The sequence below is a fragment of the Salmo trutta genome, unplaced genomic scaffold (assembly GCF_901001165.1).
Source record: "Salmo trutta unplaced genomic scaffold, fSalTru1.1, whole genome shotgun sequence".
Lineage (NCBI taxonomy): Eukaryota > Metazoa > Chordata > Actinopteri > Salmoniformes > Salmonidae > Salmo > Salmo trutta.
In genome coordinates this window covers 687,747-714,841 of record NW_021822222.1, presented here as the reverse complement: position 1 = coordinate 714,841, position 27,095 = coordinate 687,747, and the positions used below count along the sequence as shown (strand labels likewise).

Below are 27,095 nucleotides of genomic sequence, written 5' to 3'. Positions count from 1 at the left end.
CAGGCAGTCAGGTTGGACAGGTGACTAATATAACCAGCTAGAGACAGTAAAAGACAGGCAGTCAGGTTGGACAGGTCACTAATATAACCAGCTAGAGACAGTAAAAGACAGGCAGTCAGCTTGGACAGATAGTAAAAGACAGGCAGTCAGGTTGGACAGGTGAGTAATATAACCAGCTAGAGACAGTAAAAGACAGGCAGTCAGGTTGGACAGGTGACTAATATAACCAGCTAGTGACAGTAAAAGACAGGCAGTCAGGTTGGACAGGTGACTAATATAACCAGCTAGAGACAGTAAAAGACAGGCAGTAGGATGGACAGGTGACTAATATAACCAGCTAGAGATAGTAAAAGACAGGCAGTCAGGTTGGACAGGTGACTAATATAACCAGCTAGTGACAGTAAAAGACAGGCAGTCAGATTGGACAGGTGACTAATATAACTAGCTAGAGACAGTAAAAGACAGGCAGTCAGGATGGACAGGTGACTAATATAACCAGCTAGAGACAGTAAAAGACAGGCAGTCAGGTTGGACAGGTGACTAATATAACCAGCTAGAGACAGTAAAAGACAGGCAGTCAGGTTGGACAGGTGACTAATATAACCAGCTAGTGACAGTAAAAGACAGGCAGTCAGGTTGGACAGGTGACTAATATAACCAGCTAGAGACAGTAAAAGACAGGCAGTCAGGTTGGACAGGTGACTAATATAACCAGCTAGTGACAGTAAAAGACAGGCAGTCAGATTGGACAGGTGACTAATATAACTAGCTAGAGACAGTAAAAGACAGGCAGTCAGGATGGACAGGTGACTAATATAACCAGCTAGAGACAGTAAAAGACAGGCAGTCAGGTTGGACAGGTGACTAATATAACCAGCTAGAGACAGTAAAAGACAGGCAGTCAGGTTGGACAGGTGACTAATATAACCAGCTAGTGACAGTAAAAGACAGGCAGTCAGGTTGGACAGGTGACTAATATAACCAGCTAGAGACAGTAAAAGACAGGCAGTCAGGTTGGACAGGTGACTAATATAACCAGCTAGTGACAGTAAAAGACAGGCAGTCAGATTGGACAGGTGACTAATATAACTAGCTAGAGACAGTAAAAGACAGGCAGTCAGGATGGACAGGTGACTAATATAACCAGCTAGAGACAGTAAAAGACAGGCAGTCAGGTTGGACAGGTGACTAATATAACCAGCTAGAGACAGTAAAAGACAGGCAGTCAGGTTGGACAGGTGACTAATATAACCAGCTAGTGACAGTAAAAGATAGGCAGTCAGCTTGGACAGATGGTAAAAGACAGGCAGTCAGGTTGGACAGGTGAGTAATATAACCAGCTAGAGACAGTAAAAGACAGGCAGTCAGGTTGGACAGGTGACTAATATAACCAGCTAGTGACAGTAAAAGACAGGCAGTCAGGTTGGACAGGTGACTAATATAACCAGCTAGAGACAGTAAAAGACAGGCAGTAGGATGGACAGGTGACTAATATAACCAGCTAGAGACAGTAAAAGACAGGCAGTCAGGTTGGACAGGTGACTAATATAACCAGCTAGTGACAGTAAAAGACAGGCAGTCAGATTGGACAGGTGACTAATATAACTAGCTAGAGACAGTAAAAGACAGGCAGTCAGGATGGACAGGTGACTAATATAACCAGCTAGAGACAGTAAAAGACAGGCAGTCAGGTTGGACAGGTGACTAATATAACCAGCTAGTGACAGTAAAAGACAGGCAGTCAGGCTGGACAGACGGTAAAAGACAGGCAGTCAGGTTGGACAGACGACTAATATAACCGGCTAGAGACAGTAAAAGTAATCAGTGATGTAATCCACAAGCCACTCTTACCACATGCCACTGTCCGTCGTTGATGACCTTGCCCCCGCTGGTGACCTTGAGTGAGTGCTGGTTCTTGAACTGGATTTCGATCCGTCCTCCCCTCAGCCCCAGCATGAACCACGAGTCCTGGGAAGACTCTGCGTACAGAACCACCCCTTCCGGATCAAACGTACGGAAGTCAAACTCCGCAGCGAACCTTGAAGAACACACGACCAGACGATTTTAAGGGGGTACAGCTGCGTAGCGAACAGGACTTCCACAGCGGTTATGTGTGTATGTCTGTCTCTACCTATATGTGTGTTTTTAAACCCCCTTACTTTGTGTTCTCCGGTAGTCTGAAGCGGAGGTATATGACAGGTCCTCCGGTGAATTGTTCTCCCAGGTACAGCATCTCGGCGTGTTTGTAGTCGTACAGCTGGACGCACACTGGGACCTCCTCACAGGAACGCCGGTCCTCCGCTAACCGCAGACCCTGACGACCTTCACAGCGGCAGGAGTAGCTACCCATCGTGTTCACGCACACGCCCTCGCACACGCCCACCTCGCACTCGTCCACATCTGCGGGGACGACCACAAGCGTCAGACGGAGAGGGGTCGAGGTCAGAGGTCATTACAGGAGGTACAGGGGGTCAGGGTTAAGATCAGTTGATTTACAAACGTTCCATTAGGTCCTTGAATATAATTGTCTCTGACTTTTTAATTTTTTTACAGACTGTATATTTAGGGGCGGCAGGTTAGCCTAGTGGTTAGAGCGTTGGGCCAGTAACCAGCAGGTAGCCTAGTGGTTAGAGCGTTGGGCCAGTAACCAGCAGGTAGCCTAGTGGTTAGAGCGTTGGGCCAGTAACCAGCAGGTAGCCTAGTGGTTAGAGCGTTGGGCCAGTAACCAGCAGGTAGCCTTGTGGTTAGAGGGTTGGGCCAGTAACCAGCAGGTAGCCTAGTGGTTAGAGCGTTGGGCCAGTAACCAGCAGGTAGCCTAGTGGTTAGAGCGTTGGGCCAGTAACCAGCAGGTAGCCTAGTGGTTAGAGCGTAGAGGCGGCAGGTAGCCTAGTGGTTAGAGCATAGAGGAGGCAGGTAGCCTAGTGGTTAGAGCATTGGGCCAGTAACCAGCAGGTAGCCTAGTGGTTAGAGCGTTGGGCCAGTAACCAGCAGGTAGCCTAGTGGTTAGAGCATTGGGCCAGTAACCAGCAGGTTGCCTAGTGGTTTGAGCGTTGGGCCAGTAACCAGCAGGTAGCCTAGTGGTTAGAGCGTTGGGCCAGTAACCAGCAGGTAGCCTAGTGGTTAGAGCGTTGGGACAGTAACCAGCAGGTAGCCTAGTGGTTAGAGCGTTGGGCCAGTAACCAGCAGGTAGCCTAGTGGTTAGAGCGTTGGGCCAGTAACCAGCAGGTAGCCTAGTGGTTAGAGCGTTGGGCCAGTAACCAGCAGGTAGCCTAGTGGTTAGAGCGTTGGACCAGTAACCAGCAGGTAGCCTAGTGGTTAGAGCGTTGGGCCAGTAACCAGCAGGTAGCCTAGTGGTTAGAGCGTTGGGCCAGTAACCAGCAGGTAGCCTAATGGTTAGAGCGTTGGGACAGTAACCAGCAGGTAGCCTAGTGGTTAGAGCATAGAGGAGGCAGGTAGCCTAGTGGTTAGAGCGTTGGGCCAGTAACCAGCAGGTAGCCTAGTGGTTAGAGCGTTGGGCCAGTAACCAGCAGGTAGCCTAGTGGTTAGAGCGTTGGGCCAGTAACCAGCAGGTAGCCTAGTGGTTAGAGCGTTGGGCCAGTAACCAGCAGGTAGCCTAGTGGTTAGAGCGTTGGGCCAGTAACCAGCAGGTAGCCTAGTGGTTAGAGCGTTGGTCCAGTAACCAGCAGGTAGCCTAGTGGTTAGAGCGTTGGGGTTGGGCCAGTAACCAGCAGGTAGCCTAGTGGTTAGAGCGTTGGGACAGTAACCAGCAGGTAGCCTAGTGGTTAGAGCGTTGGGCCAGTAACCAGCAGGTAGCCTAGTGGTTAGAGCGTTGGGCCAGTAACCAGCAGGTAGCCTAGTGGTTAGAGCGTTGGGCCAGTAACCAGCAGGTAGCCTAGTGGTTAGAGCGTTGGGCCAGTAACCAGCAGGTAGCCTAGTGGTTAGAGCGTTGGGCCAGTAACCAGCAGCGTAGCCTAGTGGTTAGAGCGTTGGGCTAGTTAACCGAAAGGTTGCTAGATCAAATCCCCGAGCTGAACAAGGTAAAAATCTGCCGTTCTGCCCCTGAACAAGGCAGTTAACACACTGTTCCTAGGCCGTCATTGTAAATAAGAATTTGTTCTTAAACTGACTTGCCTAGTTAAATAAAGGTGTCACGTCTTGACCATAGAAAGATGTTATTTTCTATGGTAGAGTAGGTCAGTGCGTGACAGGGTTTTTGTTTCTATGTTTTCTATTTCTATGTTTAGGTTAAAAAAAATTGTATTTCTATGTTGGGGGTTTTGTTTGGGATGATCTCCAATTAGAGGCAGCTGGTCCTCGTTGTCTCTAATTGGAGATCATACTTAAGTAGTTTTTTTTTTTTCCCACCTGGGTTTTGTGGGAGATTGTTTTTTGAATAGTGTATGTTTCACCTCTGCATCACGTTTTTTGTTTGTTTGTTTGTTGTTATTCTAGTTTATTTAGATGTATCGCATAGTTTCACAGTATAAATAAAATGTGGAACGACACACACACTGCTCCTCCTTTCGACAGCCGTGATAAAAAGGTTAAATGAAAATAAAATAAATATTCCTGTGTGTGATAGTGTCTTTCTCGTGGGGGTGCAGTGGACTGGCATCTCACCCAAACAGGAACGCAAGGTGAAGTTGTAATTGAAGCCCGGGGGACACTGGCACTCATACATGCCAGGGGTGTTGACACATTTAGCTGGTTCCTCACAGATACTGGGGTACAGCAAACACTCATTGATATCTGTGGAGGGGGAATACATTTAGCTGGTTCCTCAGAGAGGGGAATACATTTAGCTGGTTCCTCAGAGAGGGGAACACATTTAGCTGGTTCCTCAGAGATACTGGGGTACAGCAAACACTATCTGGGATACAGGAAGAGACACAGACATATTGACATGTTCAGTGTGAGTTGTTAATATGGAGGTTTGGTTTAGTCATGAGACAATCACACAAACATTAACACAAGTGGGACAAGCAGAAACAGTCATTGAGACGGAAGCCTGTTTCTGGTAACAGCGATGGTCAATGACCCTGAGGTTTAAACAGTCTTATGTACAGTGGGGGGAAAAAGTATTTGACCCCCTGCTGATTTTGTACATTTGCCCACTGATAAAGAAATGATCAGTCTATAATTTTAATGGTAGGTTTATTTGAACAGTGAGAGACAGAATAACAACTAAAAAATCCAGAAAAATGCATGTCAAAAATGTATTGCATTTTAATGAGGGAAATAAGTATTTGCAACTCTACAGTCTAGACTACATTCTAAACTAGAGTCTAAACTAGAGTCTACACTAGAGTCTAAACTAGATTCTAAACTAGAGTCTAAACTAGATTCTAAACTAGTGTCTAAACTAGAGTCTAAACTAGAGTCTAAACTAGATTCTAAACTAGAGTCTAAACTAGAGTCTAAACTAGATTCTAAACTAGAGTCTAAACTAGATTCTAAACTAGAGTCTAAACTAGAGTCTAAACTAGAGTCTAAACTAGAGTCTAAACTAGATTCTAAACTAGTGTCTAAACTAGAGTCTAAACTAGAGTCTAAACTAGAGTCTAAACTAGATTCTAAACTAGAGTCTAAACTAGATTCTAAACTAGAGTCTAAACTAGAGTCTAAACTAGAGTCTAAACTAGATTCTAAACTAGATTCTAACTGGATCTATATAACACTACCTGTTACCTGTACAGTGGATCTATATAACACTACCTGTTACCTGTACAGTGGATCTATATAACACTACCTGTTACCTGTACAGTGGATCTATATAACACTACCTGTTACCTGTACAGTGGATCTTCTCGTTGGTTCTGAACCGGTACTGAACACTGTTACCTGTACAGTGGATCTTGTCGTTGGTTCTGAACCGGTATCCATCATCACACATACAGCGGAAGGACCCGGGGGAGTTGTAACACTTCTGGTTGCAGCCGGCTTGGTGATCTGGGTCCGAACACTCGTCGATGTCTGATCAATAAAACAATCAATAACATCATTATTCAATAATAACAAAACATGGATTTATTGACTATAAACTTCCTGTTCCTGTTCCTGGGAGGAACTGTGACCTAGTAAAACAGCAACATCAACATTTCTGGCCAAGCTGTTTGAGACGGATTCAAACCAGCGACCAAGTATTAAGCCAGGACCCTGTATTAAGCCAGGACCCAGTATTAAGTAGGACCCAGTATTAAGCCAGGACCCAGTATTAAGTAGGACCCAGTATTAAGCCAGGACCCAGTATTAAGCCAGGACCCAGTATTAAGCCAGGACCCAGTATTAAGTAGGACCCAGTATTAAGCCAGGACCAGTATTAAGCCAGGACCCAGTATTAAGTAGGACCCAGTATTAAGCCAGGACCCAGTATTAAGCCAGGACCCAGTATTAAGCCAGGACCCAGTATTAAGTAGGACCCAGTATTAAGTAGGACCCAGTATTAAGCCAGGACCCAGTATTAAGCCAGGACCCAGTATTAAGCCAGGACCCAGAATTAAGTAGGACCCAGTATTAAGTAGGACCCAGTATTAAGCCAGGACCCAGTATTAAGCCAGGACCCAGTATTAAGCCGGGACCCAGTATTAAGTAGGACCCATTATTAAGCCAGGACCCAGTATTAAGCCAGGACCCAGTATTAAGCCAGGACCCAGTATTAAGTAGGACCCAGTATTAAGTAGGACCCAGTATTAGGCCAGGACCCAGTATTAAGTAGGACCCAGTATTAAGCCAGGACCCAGTATTAAGTAGGACCCAGTATTAAGCCAGGACCCAGTATTAAGCCAGGACCCAGTATTAAGTAAGACCCAGTATTAAGCCAGGACCCAGTATTAAGCCAGGACCCAGTATTAAGTAGGACCCAGTATTAAGCCAGGACCCAGTATTAAGCCAGGACCCAGTATTAAGCCAGGACCCAGTATTAAGTAGGACCCAGTATTAAGTAGGACCCAGTATTAAGCCAGGACCCAGCATTAAGTAGGACCCAGTATTAAGCCAGGACCTAGTACTAAGCCAGGACCCAGTATTAAGTAAGACCCAGTATTAAGCCAGGACCCAGTATTAAGCCAGGACCCAGTATTAAGTAGGGACCCAGTATTAAGCCAGGACCCAGTATTAAGCCAGGACCCAGTATTAAGCCCAGGACCCAGTATTAAGTAGGACCCAGTATTAAGTAGGACCCAGTATTAAGCCAGGACCCAGAATTAAGTAGGACCCAGTATTAAGCCAGGACCCAGTATTAAGCCAGGACCCAGTATTAAGTAAGACCCAGTATTAAGCCAGGACCCAGTATTAAGCCAGGACCCAGTATTAAGCCAGGACCCAGTATTAAGTAGGACCCAGTATTAAGCCAGGACCTAGTATTAAGCCAGGACCCAGTATTAAGCCAGGACCCAGTATTAAGTAGGACCCAGTATTAAGCCAGGACCCATTATTAAGCAGAGGACCCAGTATTAGTAGGCCCAGTATTAAGCCAGACCCAGTATAGCCAGGACCCAGTATAAGTAGGACCCAGTATTAAAGCCAGGACCTAGTATTAAGCCAGGACCCAGTATTAAGCCAGGACCCAGTATTACGCCAGGACCAAGTATTAAGCCAGACCCAGTATTAAGCCAGGACCCAGTATTAAGTAGTACCCAGTATTAAGCCAGGATCCATTATTAAGCCAGGACCCAGTATTAAGCCAGGACCCCAGTATTAAGTAGGACCCAGTAATTAAGCCAGGACCCATTAGTAAAGCCAGGACCCAGTATTAAGTAGAACCCAGTATTAAGTAGGACCCAGTATTAAGCCAGGACCCAGTATTAAAGCCAGGACCCAGTATTAAGCCAGGACCCAGAATTAAGTAGGACCCAGTATAAGTAGGACCCAGTATTAAGCCAGGACCCAGTATTAAGCCAGGACCCAGTATAAGCCGGGACCAGTATTAAGTAGGACCCATTATTAGCCAGGACAGTAGCCAGGACCCAGTATTAAGGCCGGACCAGTATTAAGTAGGACCCAGTATTAAGTAGGACCCAGTATTAAGCCAGGACCCAGTATTAAGTAGGACCCAGTATTAAGCCAGGACCCAGTATTAAGTAGGACCCAGTATTAAGCCAGGACCCAGTATTAAGCCAGGACCCAGTATTAAGTAAGATGCAGTATTAAGCCAGGACCCAGTATTAAGCCAGGACCCAGTATTAAGCCAGGACCCAGGATTAAGTAGGACCCAGTATTAAGCCAGGACCCAGTATTAAGCCAGGACCCAGTATTAAGCCAGGACCCAGTATTAAGTAGAACCCAGTATTAAGTAGTACCCAGTATTAAGCCAGGACTCAGCATTAAGTAGGACCCAGTATTAAGCCAGGACCCAGTATTAAGTAGGACCCAGTATTAAGCCAGGACCCAGTATTAAGCCAGGACCCAGTATTAAGCCAGGACCCAGTATTAAGTAGGACCCAGTATTAAGTAGGACCCAGTATTAAGCCAGGACCCAGAATTAAGTAGGACCCAGTATTAAGCCAGGACCCAGTATTAAGCCAGGACACAGTATTAAGTAAGACCCAGTATTAAGCCAGGACCCAGTATTAAGCCAGGACCCAGTATTAAGCCAGGACCCAGTATTAAGTAGGACCCAGTATTAAGCCAGGACCTAGTATTAAGCCAGGACCCAGTATTAAGCCAGGACCCAGTATTAAGTAGGACCCAGTATTAAGCCAGGACCCAGTATTAAGCCAGGACCCAGTATTAAGCCAGGACCCAGTATTAAGTAGGACCCAGTATTAAGCCAGGACCCGGTATTAAGCCAGGACCCAGTATTAAGCCAGGACCCAGTATTAAGTAGGACCCAGTATTAAGTAGGACCCAGTATTAAGTAGGACCCAGTATTAAGTAGGACCCAGTATTAAGTAGCCCCAGTATTAAGCCAGGACCCAGTATTAAGTAGGACCCAGTATTAAGCCAGGACCCAGTATTACGTAGGACCCAGTATTAAGCCAGGACCCAGTATTAAGCCAGGACCCAGTATTAAGCCAGGACCCAGTATTAAGCCAGGACCCAGTATTAAGCCAGGACCCAGTATTAAGTAGGACCCAGTATTAAGCCAGGACCCAGTATTAAGCCAGGACCCAGTATTAAGCCAGGACCCAGTATTAAGTAGGACCCAGTATTAAGTAGGACCCAGTATTAAGCCAGGACCCAGCATTAAGTAGGACCCAGTATTAAGCCAGGACCTAGTATTAAGCCAGGACCCAGTATTAAGTAAGACCCAGTATTAAGCCAGGACCCAGAATTAAGCCAGGACCCAGTATTAAGCCAGGACCCAGTATTAAGTAGCGCCCAGTATTAAGCCAGGACCCAGTATTAAGCCAGGACCCAGTATTAAGCCAGGACCCAGTATTAAGTAGGACCCAGTATTAAGTAGGACCCAGTATTAAGCCAGGACCCAGAATTAAGTAGGACCCAGTATTAAGCCAGGACCCAGTATTAAGCCAGGACCCAGTATTAAGTAAGACCCAGTATTAAGCCAGGACCCAGTATTAAGTAGGACCCAGTATTAAGTAGGACCCAGTATTAAGCCAGGACCCTAGTATTAGCCGGACCCAGTATTAAGCCAGGACCCAGTATTAAGCCAGGACCCAGTATTAAGTAGGACCCAGTATTAAGCCAGGACCCGGTATTAGCCAGGACCCAGTATTAAGCCAGGACCCAGTATTAAGTAGGACCCAGTATTAAGTAGGACCCAGTATTAAGCCAGGACCCAGTATTAAGTAGGACCCCAGTATTAAGTAGGACCCAGTATTAAGCCAGGACCCAGTATTAAGCCAGGACCCAGTATTAAGCCAGGACCCAGTATTAAGCCAGGGCCCAGTATTAAGCCAGGACCCAGTATTAAGCCAGGACCCAGTATTAAGCCAGGACCCAGTATTAAGCCAGGACCCTGTATTAAGCCAGGACCCAGTATTAGCCAGGACCCAGTATTAAGCCAGGACCCAGTATTAAGCCAGGACCCAGTATTAAGTAGGACCCAGTATTAAGCCAGGACCCAGTATTAAGTAGGACCCAGTATTAAGTAGGACCCAGTATTAAGTAGGACCCCAGATTAAGCCAGGACCCAGTATAGTAGGACCCAGTATTAAGTAGGACCCAGTATTAAGTAGGACCCCGTATTAAGCCAGGACCCAGTATTAAGCCAGGACCAGTATTAAGTAGGACCCAGTATTAAGCCAGGACCCAGTATTAAGCCAGGACCCAGTATTAAGCCAGGACCCAGTATTAAGTAGTACCCAGTATTAAGTAGAACCCAGTATTAAGCCAGGACCCAGTATTAAGTAGGACTCAGTATTAAGTAGGACCCAGTATTAAGTAGCCCCCCGTATTAAGCCAGGACCCAGTATTAAGCCAGGACCCAGTATTAAGCCAGGACCCTGTATTAAGCCAGGACCCAGTATTAAGCCAGGACCGAGTATTAAGCCAGGACCCAGTATTAAGCCAGGACCCAGTATTAAGCCGGGACCCAGTATTAAGCCGGGACCCAGTATTAAGTAGGACCCAGTATTAAGCCAGGACCCAGTATTAAGCCAGGGCCCAGTATTAAGCCAGGACCCAGTATTAAGCCAGGACCCAGTATTAAGCCAGGACCCAGTAATTAAGCCAGGACCCTGTATTAGCCAGGACCCAGTATTAGCCAGGACCCCAAGTATTAAGCCAGGACCCAGTATTTAAGCCAGGACCCAGTATTAAGCCAGACCCAGTATTAAGACAGGAACCCTGTATTAAGCCCAGGACCCAGTATTAAGCCAGGACCCAGTATTAAGTAGGACCCAGTATTAAGCCAGGACCCCAGTATTAAGTAGGACCCAGTATTAAGTAGGACCCAGTATTAAGTAGGACCCCTTATTAAGCCAGGACCCAGTATTAAGTAGGACCCAGTATTAAGCCAGGACCCTGTATTAAGCCAGGACCCAGTATTAAGTAGGACCCAGTATTAAGCCAGGACCCAGTATTAAGCCAGAACCCATTATTAAGCCAGGACCCAGTATTAAGTAGGACCCAGTATTAAGCCAGGACCCAGTATTAAGTAGGAACCAGTATTAAGTAAGACCAGTATTAAGTAGGACCCAGTATTAAGTAGGACCCAGTATTAAGCCAGGACCCAGTATTAAGTAGGACCCAGTATTAAGCCAGGACCCAGTATTAAGCCAGGACCCAGTATTAAGCCAGGACCCAGTATTAAGTAGGACCCAGTATTAAGCCAGGACCCAGTATTAAGACAGGACCCAGTATTAAGCCAGGACCCAATAGGAAAGATCTTTAGTATGGGGACACCCTGTCTGTCTGGTACCTACCATCCTCACAGCGCGGGCCCTTCCAGCCTGGTCGACACCGACAGGTGAAGGAGGCCCGTCTGACCCTGTCTGTCTGGTACCTACCATCCTCACAAGCGCGGCCCTTCCAGCCTGGTCGACACCGACAGGTGAAGGAGGCCCGTCTGACCCTGTCTGTCTGGTACCTACCATCCTCACAGCGCGGGCCCTTCCAGCCTGGTCGACACCGACAGGTGAAGGAGGCCCGTCTGACCCTGTCTGTCTGGTACCTACCATCCTCACAGCGCGGGGCCCTTCCAGCCTGGTCGACAACCGACAGGTGAAGGAGGCCCGTCTGACCCTGTCTGTCTGGTACCTACCATCCTCACAGCGCGGGGCCCTTCCAGCCTGGTCGACACCGACAGGTGAAGGAGGGCCCGTCTGACCCTGTCTGTCTGGTACCTACCATCCTCACAGCGCGGGCCCTTCCAGCCTGGTCGACACCGACAGGTGAAGGAGGCCCGTCTGACCCTGTCTGTCTGGTACCTACCATCCTCACAGCGCGGGCCCTTCCAGCCTGGTCGACACCGACAGGTGAAGGAGGCCCGTCTGACCTGTCTGTCTGGTACCTACCATCCTCACAGCGCGGGCCCTTCCAGCCTGGTCGACACCGACAGGTGAAGGAGGCCCGTCTGACCCTGTCTGTCTGGTACCTACCATCCTCACAGCGCGGGGCCCTTCCAGCCTGGTCGACACCGACAGGTGAAGGAGGCCCGTCTGACCCTGTCTGTCTGGTACCTACCATCCTCACAGCGCGGGCCCTTCCAGCCTGGTCGACACCGACAGGTGAAGGAGGCCCGTCTGACCCTGTCTGTCTGGTACCTACCATCCTCACAGCGCGGGCCCTTCCAGCCTGGTCGACACCGACAGGTGAAGGAGGCCCGTCTGACCCTGTCTGTCTGGTACCTACCATCCTCACAGCGCGGGCCCTTCCAGCCTGGTCGACACCGACAGGTGAAGGAGGCCCGTCTGACCCTGTCTGTCTGGTACCTACCATCCTCACAGCGCGGGCCCTTCCAGCCTGGTCGACACCGACAGGTGAAGGAGGCCCGTCTGACCCTGTCTGTCTGGTACCTACCATCCTCACAGCGCGGGCCCTTCCAGCCTGGTCGACACCGACAGGTGAAGGAGGCCCGTCTGACCCTGTCTGTCTGGTACCTACCATCCTCACAGCGCGGGCCCTTCCAGCCTGGTCGACACCGACAGGTGAAGGAGGCCCGTCTGACCCTGTCTGTCTGGTACCTACCATCCTCACAGCGCGGGCCCTTCCAGCCTGGTCGACACCGACAGGTGAAGGAGGCCCGTCTGACCCTGTCTGTCTGGTACCTACCATCCTCACAGCGCGGGCCCTTCCAGCCTGGTCGACACCGACAGGTGAAGGAGGCCCGTCTGACCCTGTCTGTCTGGTACCTACCATCCTCACAGCGCGGGCCCTTCCAGCCTGGTCGACACCGACAGGTGAAGGAGGCCCGTCTGACCCTGTCTGTCTGGTACCTACCATCCTCACAGCGCGGGCCCTTCCAGCCTGGTCGACACCGACAGGTGAAGGAGGCCCGTCTGACCCTGTCTGTCTGGTACCTACCATCCTCACAGCGCGGGCCCTTCCAGCCTGGTCGACACCGACAGGTGAAGGAGGCCCGTCTGACCCTGTCTGTCTGGTACCTACCATCCTCACAGCGCGGGCCCTTCCAGCCTGGTCGACACCGACAGGTGAAGGAGGCCCGTCTGACCCTGTCTGTCTGGTACCTACCATCCTCACAGCGCGGGCCCTTCCAGCCTGGTCGACACCGACAGGTGAAGGAGGCCCGTCTGACCCTGTCTGTCTGGTACCTACCATCCTCACAGCGCGGGCCCTTCCAGCCTGGTCGACACCGACAGGTGAAGGAGGCCCGTCTGACCCTGTCTGTCTGGTACCTACCATCCTCACAGCGCGGGCCCTTCCAGCCTGGTCGACACCGACAGGTGAAGGAGGCCCGTCTGACCCTGTCTGTCTGGTACCTACCATCCTCACAGCGCGGGGCCCTTCCAGCCTGGTCGACACCGACAGGTGAAGGAGGCCCGTCTGACCCTGTCTGTCTGGTACCTACCATCCTCACAGCGCGGGCCCTTCCAGCCTGGTCGACACCGACAGGTGAAGGAGGCCCGTCTGACCCTGTCTGTCTGGTACCTACCATCCTCACAGCGCGGGCCCTTCCAGCCTGGTCGACACCGACAGGTGAAGGAGGCCCGTCTGACCCTGTCTGTCTGGTACCTACCATCCTCACAGCGCGGGCCCTTCCAGCCTGGTCGACACCGACAGGTGAAGGAGGCCCGTCTGACCCTGTCTGTCTGGTACCTACCATCCTCACAGCGCGGGCCCTTCCAGCCTGGTCGACACCGACAGGTGAAGGAGGCCCGTCTGACCCTGTCTGTCTGGTACCTACCATCCTCACAGCGCGGGCCCTTCCAGCCTGGTCGACACCGACAGGTGAAGGAGGCCCGTCTGACCCTGTCTGTCTGGTACCTACCATCCTCACAGCGCGGGCCCTTCCAGCCTGGTCGACACCGACAGGTGAAGGAGGCCCGTCTGACCCTGTCTGTCTGGTACCTACCATCCTCACAGCGCGGGCCCTTCCAGCCTGGTCGACACCGACAGGTGAAGGAGGCCCGTCTGACCCTGTCTGTCTGGTACCTACCATCCTCACAGCGCGGGCCCTTCCAGCCTGGTCGACACCGACAGGTGAAGGAGGCCCGTCTGACCCTGTCTGTCTGGTACCTACCATCCTCACAGCGCGGGCCCTTCCAGCCTGGTCGACACCGACAGGTGAGGAGGCCCGTCTGACCCTGTCTGTCTGGTACCTACCATCCTCACAGCGCGGGCCCTTCCAGCCTGGTCGACACCGACAGGGGAAGGAGGCCCGTCTGACCCTGTCTGTCTGGTACCTACCATCCTCACAGCGCGGGCCCTTCCAGCCTGGTCGACACCGACAGGTGAAGGAGGCCCGTCTGACCCTGTCTGTCTGGTACCTACCATCCTCACAGCGCGGGCCCTTCCAGCCTGGTCGACACCGACAGGTGAAGGAGGCCCGTCTGACCCTGTCCTGTCTGGTACCCTACCATCCTCACACAGCGCGGGCCCTTCCAGCCTGGTCGACACCGACAGGTGAAGGAGGCCCGTCTGACCCTGTCTGTCTGGTACCTACCATCCTCACAGCGCGGGCCCTTCCAGCCTGGTCGACACCGACAGGTGAAGGAGGCCCGTCTGACCCTGTCTGTCTGGTACCTACCATCCTCACAGCGCGGGCCCTTCCAGCCTGGTCGACACCGACAGGTGAAGGAGGCCCGTCTGACCCTGTCTGTCTGGTACCTACCATCCTCACAGCGCGGGCCCTTCCAGCCTGGTCGACACCGACAGGTGAAGGAGGCCCGTCTGACCCTGTCTGTCTGGTACCTACCATCCTCACAGCGCGGGCCCTTCCAGCCTGGTCGACAACCGACAGGTGAAGGAGGCCCGTCTGACCCTGTCTGTCTGGTACCTACCATCCTCACAGCGCGGGCCCTTCCAGCCTGGTCGACACCGACAGGTGAAGGAGGCCCGTCTGACCCTGTCTGTCTGGTACCTACCATCCTCACAGCGCGGGCCCTTCCAGCCTGGTCGACACCGACAGGTGAAGGAGGCCCGTCTGACCCTGTCTGTCTGGTACCTACCATCCTCACAGCGCGGGGCCCTTCCAGCCTGGTCGACACCGACAGGTGAAGGAGGCCCGTCTGACCCTGTCTGTCTGGTACCTACCATCCTCACAGCGCGGGCCCTTCCAGCCTGGTCGACACCGACAGGTGAAGGAGGCCCGTCTGACCCTGTCTGTCTGGTACCTACCATCCTCACAGCGCGGGCCCTTCCAGCCTGGTCGACACCGACAGGTGAAGGAGGCCCGTCTGACCCTGTCTGTCTGGTACCTACCATCCTCACAGCGCGGGCCCTTCCAGCCTGGTCGACACCGACAGGTGAAGGAGGCCCGTCTGACCCTGTCTGTCTGGTACCTACCATCCTCACAGCGCGGGCCCTTCCAGCCTGGTCGACACCGACAGGTGAAGGAGGCCCGTCTGACCCTGTCTGTCTGGTACCTACCATCCTCACAGCGCGGGCCCTTCCAGCCTGGTCGACACCGACAGGTGAAGGAGGCCCGTCTGACCCTGTCTGTCTGGTACCTACCATCCTCACAGCGCGGGCCCTTCCAGCCTGGTCGACACCGACAGGTGAAGGAGGCCCGTCTGACCCTGTCTGTCTGGTACCTACCATCCTCACAGCGGCGGGCCCTTCCAGCCTGGTCGACACCGACAGGTGAAGGAGGCCCGTCTGACCCTGTCTGTCTGGTACCTACCATCCTCACAGCGCGGGCCCTTCCAGCCTGGTCGACACCGACAGGTGAAGGAGGCCCTGTCTGACCCTGTCTGTCTGGTACCTACCATCCTCACAGCGCGGGCCCTTCCAGCCTGGTCGACACCGACAGGTGAAGGAGGCCTGTCTGACCCTGTCTGTCTGGTACCTACCATCCTCACAGCGCGGGCCCTTCCAGCCTGGTCGACACCGACAGGTGAAGGAGGCCTGTCTGACCCTGTCTGTCTGGTACCTACCATCCTCACAGCGCGGGCCCTTCCAGCCTGGTCGACACCGACAGGTGAAGGAGGCCTGTCTGACCCTGTCTGTCTGGTACCTACCATCCTCACAGCGCGGGCCCTTCCAGCCTGGTCGACACCGACAGGTGAAGGAGGCCTGTCTGACCCTGTCTGTCTGGTACCTACCATCCTCACAGCGCGGGCCCTTCCAGCCTGGTCGACACCGACAGGTGAAGGAGGCCCGTCTAACCCTGTCTGTCTGGTACCTACCATCCTCACAGCGCGGGCCCTTCCAGCCTGGTCGACACCGACAGGTGAAGGAGGCCCGTCTAACCCTGTCTGTCTGGTACCTACCATCCTCACAGCGCGGGCCCTTCCAGCCTGGTCGACACCGACAGGTGAAGGAGGCCTGTCCATCGATGCAGCGTTCAGAACCCTCCTTGTAACATGGAAACGGAAGGCACTGGTCACTGATCTCTGCAGAACAACACACACACACACACACACACACACACACACACACACACACACACACACACACACACACACACACACACACACACACACACAGAGTTACCAGGGACCAGCACCCTACCCCTAAACCAGGGGGGTCAAACACACGGTCTGGTGGCAAGCACCCTACCCCTAAACCAGGGGGGTCAAACATACGGCCCGTGGGCCAGCACCCTACCCCTAAACCAGGGGGTCAACTATACGGCCCGGTGGGCCAGCACCCTACCCCTAAACCAGGGGGGTCAAACATACGGCCCGGTGGCCAGCACCCTACCCCTAAACCAGGGGGTCAAACATACGGCCCGTGGGCCAGCACCCTACCCCTAAACCAGGGGGTCAAACATACGGCCTGTGGGCCAGCACCCTACCCCTAAACCAGGGGGTCAAACACACGGTCTGGTGGCCAGCACCCTACCCCTAAACCAGGGGGTCAAACATACGGCCCGTGGGCCAGCACCCTACCCCTAAACCAGGGGGTCAAACATACGGCCTGTGGGCCAGCACCCTACCCCTAAACCAGGGGGTCAAACATACGGCCTGGTGGCCAGCACCCTACCCTCTAAACCAGGGGGGTCAAACACACGGTCTGGTGGCCAGCCCCCTTCCCTAAACCAGGGGGGTCAAACACACGGTCTGGTGGCCAGCCCCCTACCCCTAAACCAGGGGGTCAAACATACGGCCCGGTGGACCAGCCCCCTACCCCTAAACCAGGGGGGTCAAACACACGGTCTGGTGGCCAGCCCCCTACCCCTAAACCAGGGGGTCAAACATACGGCCCGGTGGACCAGCACCCTACCCCTAAACCAGGGGGGTCAAACACACGGTCTGGTGGCCAGCACCCTACCCCTAAACCAGGGGGGTCAAACACACGGTCTGGTGGCCAGCACCCTACCCCTAAACCAGGGGGTCAAACAAATACATTTGACAACCCTTCCCTAAACCAACCCGTAGTCCTAACCTCTGAACCCCAAACCACCGTCTCTAACCTTTACCAACCTTTACCAGGTCCTGACCATCTCTAACCTTCACCAGGTCCTGACCATCTCTAACCTTTACCAGGTCCTGACCATCTCTAACCTTCACCAGGTCCTGACCATCTCTAACCTTCACCAGGTCCTGACCATCTCTAACCTTCACCAGGTCCTGACCATCTCTAACCTTTACCAGGTCCTGACCATCTCTAACCTTCACCAGGTCCTGACCATCTCTAACCTTTACCAACCTCTGACACAAGTCCTGAGGTTTGAAGGGACGTTGGAGTCTCCGGAGTTGTGGTTGTTGATGCCGACACGATGCGAACCCAGACAAACTGAAACACAACACAGTGGGGTTATATCAGCTGGCATCAGTCATATCATCAGACAGCAATACAGTGGGGTTTATATCAGCTGGCATCAGTCATATCATCAGACAGCAATACAGTGGGGTTATATTAGCTGGCATCAGTCATATCATCAGACAGCAATACAGTGGGGTTATATCAGCTGGCATCAGTCATATCATCAGACAGACAGCAATACAGTGGGGTTATATTAGCTGGCATCAGTCATATCATCAGACAGCAATACAGTGGGGTTATATCAGCTGGCATCAGTCATATCATCAGACAGACAGCAATACAGTGGGGTTATATTAGCTGGCATCAGTCATATCATCAGACAGCAATACAGTGGGGTTATATTAGCTGGCATCAGTCATATCATCAGACAGACAGCAATACAGTGGGGTTATATCAGCTGGCATCAGTCATATCATCAGACAGCAATACAGTGGGGTTTATATCAGCTGGCATCAGTCATATCATCAGACAGCAACACAGTGGGGTTATATCAGCTGGCATCAGTCATATCATCAGACACCAATACAGTGGGGTTATATTAGCTGGCATCAGTCATATCATCAGACAGACAGCAACACAGTGGGGTTATATTAGCTGGCATCAGTCATATCATCAGACAGCAATACAGTGGGGTTATATTAGCTGGCATCAGTCATATCATCAGACAGACAGCAATACAGTGGGGTTATATTAGCTGGCATCAGTCATATCATCAGACAGCAATACAGTGGGGTTATATCAGCTGGCATCAGTCATATCATCAGACAGCAATACAGTGGGGTTATATCAGCTGGCATCAGTCATATCATCAGACAGACAGCAACACAGTGGGGTTATATCAGCTGGCATCAGTCATATCATCAGACAGCAATACAGTGGGGTTATATTAGCTGGCATCAGTCATATCATCAGACAGACAGCAATACAGTGGGGTTATATCAGCTGGCATCAGTCATATCATCAGACAGACAGCAACACAGTGGGGTTATATTAGCTGGCATCAGTCATATCATCAGACAGCAATACAGTGGGGTTATATCAGCTGGCATCAGTCATATCATCAGACAGACAGCAATACAGTGGGGTTATATCAGCTGGCATCAGTCATATCATCAGACAGACAGCAATACAGTGGGGTTATATTAGCTGGCATCAGTCATATCATCAGACAGACAGCAACACAGTGGGGTTATATTAGCTGGCATCAGTCATATCATCAGACAGCAACACAGTGGGGTTATATCAGCTGGCATCAGTCATATCATCAGACAGACAGCAATACAGTGGGGTTATATCAGCTGGCATCAGTCATATCATCAGACAGCAATACAGTGGGGTTATATCAGCTGGCATCAGTCATATCATCAGACAGACAGCAATACAGTGGGGTTATATCAGCTGGCATCAGTCATATCATCAGACAGACAGCAATGCAGTGGGGTTATATTAGCTGGCATCAGTCATATCATCAGACAGCAATACAGTGGGGTTATATCAGCTGGCATCAGTCATATCATCAGACAGCAACACAGTGGGTTTATATCAGCTGGCATCAGTCATGTCATCAGACAGCAATACAGTGGGGTTATATTAGCTGGCATCAGTCATATCATCAGACAGACAGCAATACAGTGGGGTTATATTAGCTGGCATCAGTCATATCATCAGACAGACAGCAATACAGTGGGGTTATATTAGCTGGCATCAGTCATATCATCAGACAGACAGCAATACAGTGGGGTTATATCAGCTGGCATCAGTCATATCATCAGACAGACAGCAATACAGTGGGGTTATATTAGCTGGCATCAGTCATATCATCAGACAGACAGCAATACAGTGGGGTTATATCAGCTGGCATCAGTCATATCATCAGACAGCAACACAGTGGGGTTTATATTAGCTGGCATCAGTCATATCATCAGACAGACAGCAATACAGTGGGGTTATATCAGCTGGCATCAGTCATATCATCAGACAGACAGCAATACAGTGGGTTTATATCAGCTGGCATCAGTCATATCATCAGACAGACAGCAACACAGTGGGTTTATATCAGCTGGCATCAGTCATATCATCAGACAGCAATACAGTGGGGTTATATTAGCTGGCATCAGTCATATCATCAGACAGCAACACAGTGGGGTTATATTAGCTGGCATCAGTCATATCATCAGACAGCAATACAGTGGGGTTATATTAGCTGGCATCAGTCATATCATCAGACAGACAGCAATACAATACAGCGGGGGTTTATATCAGCTGGCATCAGTCATATCACCAGACAGCAATACAGTGGGGTTATATTAGCTGGCATCATTCATATCATCAGACAGCAATACAGTGGGGTTATATTAGCTGGCATCAGTCATATCATCAGACAGACAGCAACACAATACAGTGGGGTTATATTAGCTGGCATCAGTCATATCATCAGACAGACAGCAATACAGTGGGGTTATATTAGCTGGCATCAGTCATATCATCAGACAGACAGCAATACAGTGGGTTTATATCAGCTGGCATCAGTCATATCATCAGACAGACAGCAACACAGTGGGGTTATATCAGCTGGCATCAGTCATATCATCAGACAGACAGCAACACAGTGGGGTTATATTAGCTGGCATCAGTCATATCATCAGACAGACAGCAATACAGTGGGGTTATATCAGCTGGCATCAGTCATATCATCAGACAGACAGCAATACAGTGGGGTTATATCAGCTGGCATCAGTCATATCATCAGACAGCAATACAGTGGGGTTATATCAGCTGGCATCAGTCATATCATCAGACAGACAGCAACACAGTGGGGTTATATCAGCTGGCATCAGTCATTTCATCAGACAGACAGCAATACAGTGGGATTATATTAGCTGGCATCAGTCATATCACCAGACAGACAGCAATACAATACAGTGGGGGTTTATATCAGCTGGCATCAGTCATATCATCAGACAGACAGCAACACAGTGGGGTTATATCAGCTGGCATCAGTCATATCATCAGACAGACAGCAATACAGTGGGGTTATATTAGCTGGCATCAGTCATATCATCAGACAGACAGTAACACAGTGGGGTTATATTAGCTGGCATCAGTCATATCATCAGACAGACAGCAATACAGTGGGGGTTTATATCAGCTGGCATCAGTCATATTATCAGACAGCAATACAGTAGGATTATATTAGCTGGCATCAGTCATATCATCAGACAGCAATACAGTGGGGTTATATCAGCTGGCATCAGTCATATCATCAGACAGACAGCAATACAGTGGGGGTTTATATCAGCTGGCATCAGTCATATTATCAGACAGACAGCAATACAGTGGGGTTATATTAGCTGGCATCAGTCATACCATCAGACAGACAGCAACACAGTGGGGTTATATTAGCTGGCATCAGTCATATCATCAGACAGACAGCAATACAGTGGGGTTATATTAGCTGGCATCAGTCATATCATCAGACAGACAGCAATACAATACAGTGGGGTTATATGAGCTGGCATCAGTCATATCATCAGACAGACAGCAATACAGTGGGGTTATATGAGCTGGCATCAGTCAGATCATCAGACAGACAGCAATACAGTGGGGTTATATGAGCTGGCATCAGTCATATCATCAGACAGACAGCAATACAGTGGGGTTATATTAGCTGGCATCAGTCATATCATCAGACAGCAATACAGTGGGGTTATATTAGCTGGCATCAGTCATATCATCAGACAGACAGCAACACAGTGGGGTTATATTAGCTGGCATCAGTCATATCATCAGACAGACAGCAATACAGTGGGGTTATATGAGCTGGCATCAGTCAGATCATCAGACAGACAGCAACACAGTGGGGTTATATTAGCTGGCATCAGTCATATTATCCGACAGACAGCAACACAGTGGGGTTATATCAGCTGGCATCAGTCATATCCTTAGACAGACAGACAGCAACACAGTGGGGTTATATTAGCTGGCATCAGTCATATCATCAGACAGCAATACAGTGGGGTTATATTAGCTGGCATCAGTCATATCATCAGACAGACAGCAATACAGTGGGGTTATATCAGCTGGCATCAGTCATATCATCAGACAGCAACACAGTGGGGTTATATCAGCTGGCATCAGTCATATCATCAGACAGACAGCAATACAGTGGGGTTATATCAGCTGGCATCAGTCATATCATCAGACAGCAACACAGTGGGGTTATATTAGCTGGCATCAGTCATATCATCAGACAGCAACACAGTGGGGTTATATCAGCTGGCATCAGTCATATCATCAGACAGCAATACAGTGGGGTTATATTAGCTGGCATCAGTCATATCATCAGACAGACAGCAATACAGTGGGGTTATATCAGCTGGCATCAGTCATATCATCAGACAGCAACACAGTGGGGTTATATTGGGGTTATATTAGCTGGCATCAGTCATATCATCAGACAGCAATACAGTGGGGTTACATTAGCTGGCATCAGTCATATCATCAGACAGCAATACAGTGGGGTTATATTAGCTGGCATCAGTCATATCATCAGACAGCAATACAGTGGGGTTATATCAGCTGGCATCAGTCATATCATCAGACAGACAGCAATACAGTGGGGTTATATCAGCTGGCATCAGTCATATCATCAGACAGCAACACAGTGGGGTTATATTAGCTGGCATCAGTCATATCATCAGACAGACAGCAATACAGTGGGGTTATATCAGCTGGCATCAGTCATATCATCAGACAGCAACACAATACAGTGGGGTTATATTAGCTGGCATCAGTCATATCATCAGACAGCAACACAGTGGGGTTATATTAGCTGGCATCAGTCATATCATCAGACAGCAATACAGTGGGGTTATATTAGCTGGCATCAGTCATATCATCAGACAGCAACACAGTGGGGTTATATTAGCTGGCATCAGTCATATCATCAGACAGCAACACAGTGGGGTTATATCAGCTGGCATCAGTCATATCATCAGACAGCAACACAGTGGGGTTATATTAGCTGGCATCAGTCATATGATAACTCACTGAGGAAATGAGGCTGAGGGTTTAGCTAGATTCTGTATCACTAGATGTTATTCATGGAAATATGGGTGAAAACAGAAGGACTTCAACTGAGTGCAGAACGGCTGATACTTACAGACATATTGAGGATAGAAATATTCCTGTAAAAAAAGAGAAAAGAGGAGACATGAGCAGAGGCCTGGTGTCTGTCTGGGAGGAGACATTATGAGCAGACGCCTGGTGTCTGTCTGGGAGGAGACATTATGAGCAGAGGCCTGGTGTCCGTCTGGGAGGAGACATTATGAGCAGACGCCTGGTGTCTGTCTGGGAGGAGACATTATGAGCAGAGGCCTGGTGTCCGTCTGGGAGGAGACATTATGAGCCGACGCCTGGTGTCTGTCTGGGAGGAGACATTATGAGCAGAGGCCTGGTGTCTGTCTGGGAGGAGACATTATGAGCAGAGGCCTGGTGTCTGTCTGGGAGGAGACATTATGAGCAGACGCCTGGTGTCTGTCTGGGAGGAGACATTATGAGCCGACGCCTGGTGTCTGTCTGGGAGGAGACATTATGAGCAGAGGCCTGGTGTCTGTCTGGGAGGAGACATTATGAGCAGACGCCTGGTGTCTGTCTGGGAGGAGACATTATGAGCAGAGGCCTGGGAGGAGACATTATGAGCAGAGGCCTGGTGTCCGTCTGGGAGGAGACATTATGAGCAGAGGCCTGGGAGGAGACATTATGAGCAGACGCCTGGTGTCTGTCTGGGAGGAGACATTATGAGCAGACGCCTGGTGTCTGTCTGGGAGGAGACATTATGAGCAGACGCCTGGTGTCCGTCTGGGAGGAGACATTATGAGCAGAGGCCTGGTGTCTGTCTGGGAGGAGACATTATGAGCCGACGCCTGGTGTCTGTCTGGGAGGAGACATTATGAGCAGACGCCTGGTGTCTGTCTGGGAGGAGACATTATGAGCAGACGCCTGGTGTCTGTCTGGGAGGAGACATTATGAGCAGACGCCTGGTGTCCGTCTGGGAGGAGACATTATGAGCAGACGCCTGGTGTCCGTCTGGGAGGAGACATTATGAGCAGACGCCTGGTGTCTGTCTGGGAGGAGACATTATGAGCAGACGCCTGGTGTCTGTCTGGGAGGAGACATTATGAGCAGACGCCTGGTGTCTGTCTGGGAGGAGACATTATGAGCAGACGCCTGGTGTCTGTCTGGGAGGAGACATTATGAGCAGACGCCTGGTGTCTCTCTGGGAGGAGACATTATGAGCAGACGCCTGGTGTCTGTCTGGGAGGAGACATTATGAGCAGACGCCTGGTGTCTGTCTGGGAGGAGACATTATGAGCAGACGCCTGGTGTCTGTCTGGGAGGAGACATTATGAGCCGACGCCTGGTGTCTGTCTGGGAGGAGACATTATGAGCAGACGCCTGGTGTCTGTCTGGGAGGAGACATTATGAGCCGACGCCTGGTGTCTGTCTGGGAGGAGACATTATGAGCCGACGCCTGGTGTCTGTCTGGGAGGAGACATTATGAGCAGACGCCTGGTGTCTGTCTGGGAGGAGACATTATGAGCAGAGGCCTGGTGTCTGTCTGGGAGGAGACATTATGAGCAGACGCCTGGTGTCTGTCTGGGAGGAGACATTATGAGCAGAGGCCTGGTGTCTGTCTGGGAGGAGACATTATGAGCAGACGCCTGGTGTCTGTCTGGGAGGAGACATTATGAGCCGACGCCTGGTGTCTGTCTGGGAGGAGACATTATGAGCCGACGCCTGGTGTCTGTCTGGGAGGAGACATTATGAGCAGACGCCTGGTGTCTGTCTGGGAGGAGACATTATGAGCAGAGGACTGGTGTCTGTCTGGGAGGAGACATTATGAGCAGAGGCCTGGTGTCTATCTGGGAGGAGACATTATGAGCCGACGCCTGGTGTCTGTCTGGGAGGAGACATTATGAGCAGAGGCCTGGTGTCTCTCTGGGAGGAGACATTATGAGCCGACGCCTGGTGTCTGTCTGGGAGGAGACATTATGAGCCGACGCCTGGTGTCTGTCTGGGAGGAGACATTATGAGCCGACGCCTGGTGTCTGTCTGGGAGGAGACATTATGAGCAGAGGCCTGGTGTCTGTCTGGGAGGAGACATTATGAGCAGAGGCCTGGTGTCTGTCTGGGAGGAGACATTATGAGCAGAGGACTGGTGTCTGTCTGGGAGGAGACATTATGAGCCGACGCCTGGTGTCTGTCTGGGAGGAGACATTATGAGCAGACGCCTGGTGTCTGTCTGGGAGGAGACATTATGAGCAGACGCCTGGTGTCTGTCTGGGAGGAGACATTATGAGCAGACGCCTGGTGTCTGTCTGGGAGGAGACATTATGAGCAGAGGCCTGGTGTCTGTCTGGGAGGAGACATTATGAGCAGACGCCTGGTGTCTGTCTGGGAGGAGACATTATGAGCAGACGCCTGGTGTCTCTCTGGGAGGACACATTATGAGCAGACGCCTGGTGTCTGTCTGGGAGGAGACATTACGAGCAGAGGACTGGTGTCTGTCTGGGAGGAGACATTATGAGCCGACGCCTGGTGTCTGTCTGGGAGGAGACATTATGAGCAGAGGACTGGTGTCTGTCTGGGAGGAGACATTATGAGCAGACGCCTGGTGTCTGTCTGGGAGGAGACATTATGAGCAGACGCCTGGTGTCTGTCTGGGAGGAGACATTATGAGCCGACGCCTGGTGTCTGTCTGGGAGGAGACATTATGAGCAGACGCCTGGTGTCTGTCTGGGAGGAGACATTATGAGCAGAGGCCTGGTGTCTGTCTGGGAGGAGACATTATGAGCAGACGCCTGGTGTCTGTCTGGGAGGAGACATTATGAGCAGACGCCTGGTGTCCGTCTGGGAGGAGACATTATGAGCCGACGCCTGGTGTCTGTCTGGGAGGAGACATTATGAGCAGACGCCTGGTGTCTGTCTGGAAGGAGACATTATGAGCCGACGCCTGGTGTCTGTCTGGGAGGAGACATTATGAGCCGACGCCTGGTGTCTGTCTGGGAGGAGACATTATGAGCCGACGCCTGGTGTCTGTCTGGGAGGAGACATTATGAGCCGACGCCTGGTGTCTGTCTGGGAGGAGACATTATGAGCCGACGCCTGGTGTCTGTCTGGGAGGAGACATTATGAGCAGACGCCTGGTGTCTGTCTGGGAGGAGACATTATGAGCAGACGCCTGGTGTCTGTCTGGGAGGAGACATTTTGAGCAGACGCCTGGTGTCTGTCTGGGAGGAGACATTATGAGCAGACGCCTGGTGTCTGTCTGGGAGGAGACATTATGAGCAGACGCCTGGTGTCTGTCTGGGAGGAGACATTATGAGCAGACGCCTGGTGTCTGTCTGGGAGGAGACATTATGAGCAGAGGCCTGGGAGGAGACATTATGAGCAGAGGCCTGGTGTCCGTCTGGGAGGAGACATTATGAGCAGAGGCCTGGGAGGAGACATTATGAGCAGACGCCTGGTGTCTGTCTGGGAGGAGACATTATGAGCAGACGCCTGGTGTCTGTCTGGGAGGAGACATTATGAGCAGACGCCTGGTGTCCGTCTGGGAGGAGACATTATGAGCAGAGGCCTGGTGTCTGTCTGGGAGGAGACATTATGAGCCGACGCCTGGTGTCTGTCTGGGAGGAGACATTATGAGCAGACGCCTGGTGTCTGTCTGGGAGGAGACATTATGAGCAGACGCCTGGTGTCCGTCTGGGAGGAGACATTATGAGCAGACGCCTGGTGTCCGTCTGGGAGGAGACATTATGAGCAGACGCCTGGTGTCCGTCTGGGAGGAGACATTATGAGCAGACGCCTGGTGTCTGTCTGGGAGGAGACATTATGAGCAGACGCCTGGTGTCTGTCTGGGAGGAGACATTATGAGCAGACGCCTGGTGTCTGTCTGGGAGGAGACATTATGAGCAGACGCCTGGTGTCTGTCTGGGAGGAGACATTATGAGCAGACGCCTGGTGTCTCTCTGGGAGGAGACATTATGAGCAGACGCCTGGTGTCTGTCTGGGAGGAGACATTATGAGCAGACGCCTGGTGTCTGTCTGGGAGGAGACATTATGAGCAGACGCCTGGTGTCTGTCTGGGAGGAGACATTATGAGCCGACGCCTGGTGTCTGTCTGGGAGGAGACATTATGAGCAGACGCCTGGTGTCTGTCTGGGAGGAGACATTATGAGCCGACGCCTGGTGTCTGTCTGGGAGGAGACATTATGAGCCGACGCCTGGTGTCTGTCTGGGAG

At 51.1% G+C, this 27,095-nt stretch overlaps 1 protein-coding gene across 1 annotated transcript in view; it reads right to left on the bottom strand.

Annotated features, from left to right (window-relative positions):
- The window catches only part of pros1 (protein S), a 62,272-nt gene that overhangs the window by 28,720 nt on the left and 6,457 nt on the right, over nt 1-27,095 (bottom strand). The window contains exons 3-9 of the mRNA XM_029743179.1: nt 22,955-22,979; nt 17,677-17,763; nt 16,296-16,418; nt 5,842-5,973; nt 4,621-4,749; nt 2,160-2,400; nt 1,852-2,038 (exon numbers count right to left, since the gene is read on the bottom strand). Of these exons, the coding sequence (XP_029599039.1) occupies nt 1,852-2,038; nt 2,160-2,400; nt 4,621-4,749; nt 5,842-5,973; nt 16,296-16,418; nt 17,677-17,763; nt 22,955-22,979 (924 nt within the window). The remainder of the gene's footprint in view (nt 1-1,851; nt 2,039-2,159; nt 2,401-4,620; nt 4,750-5,841; nt 5,974-16,295; nt 16,419-17,676; nt 17,764-22,954; nt 22,980-27,095) is intronic.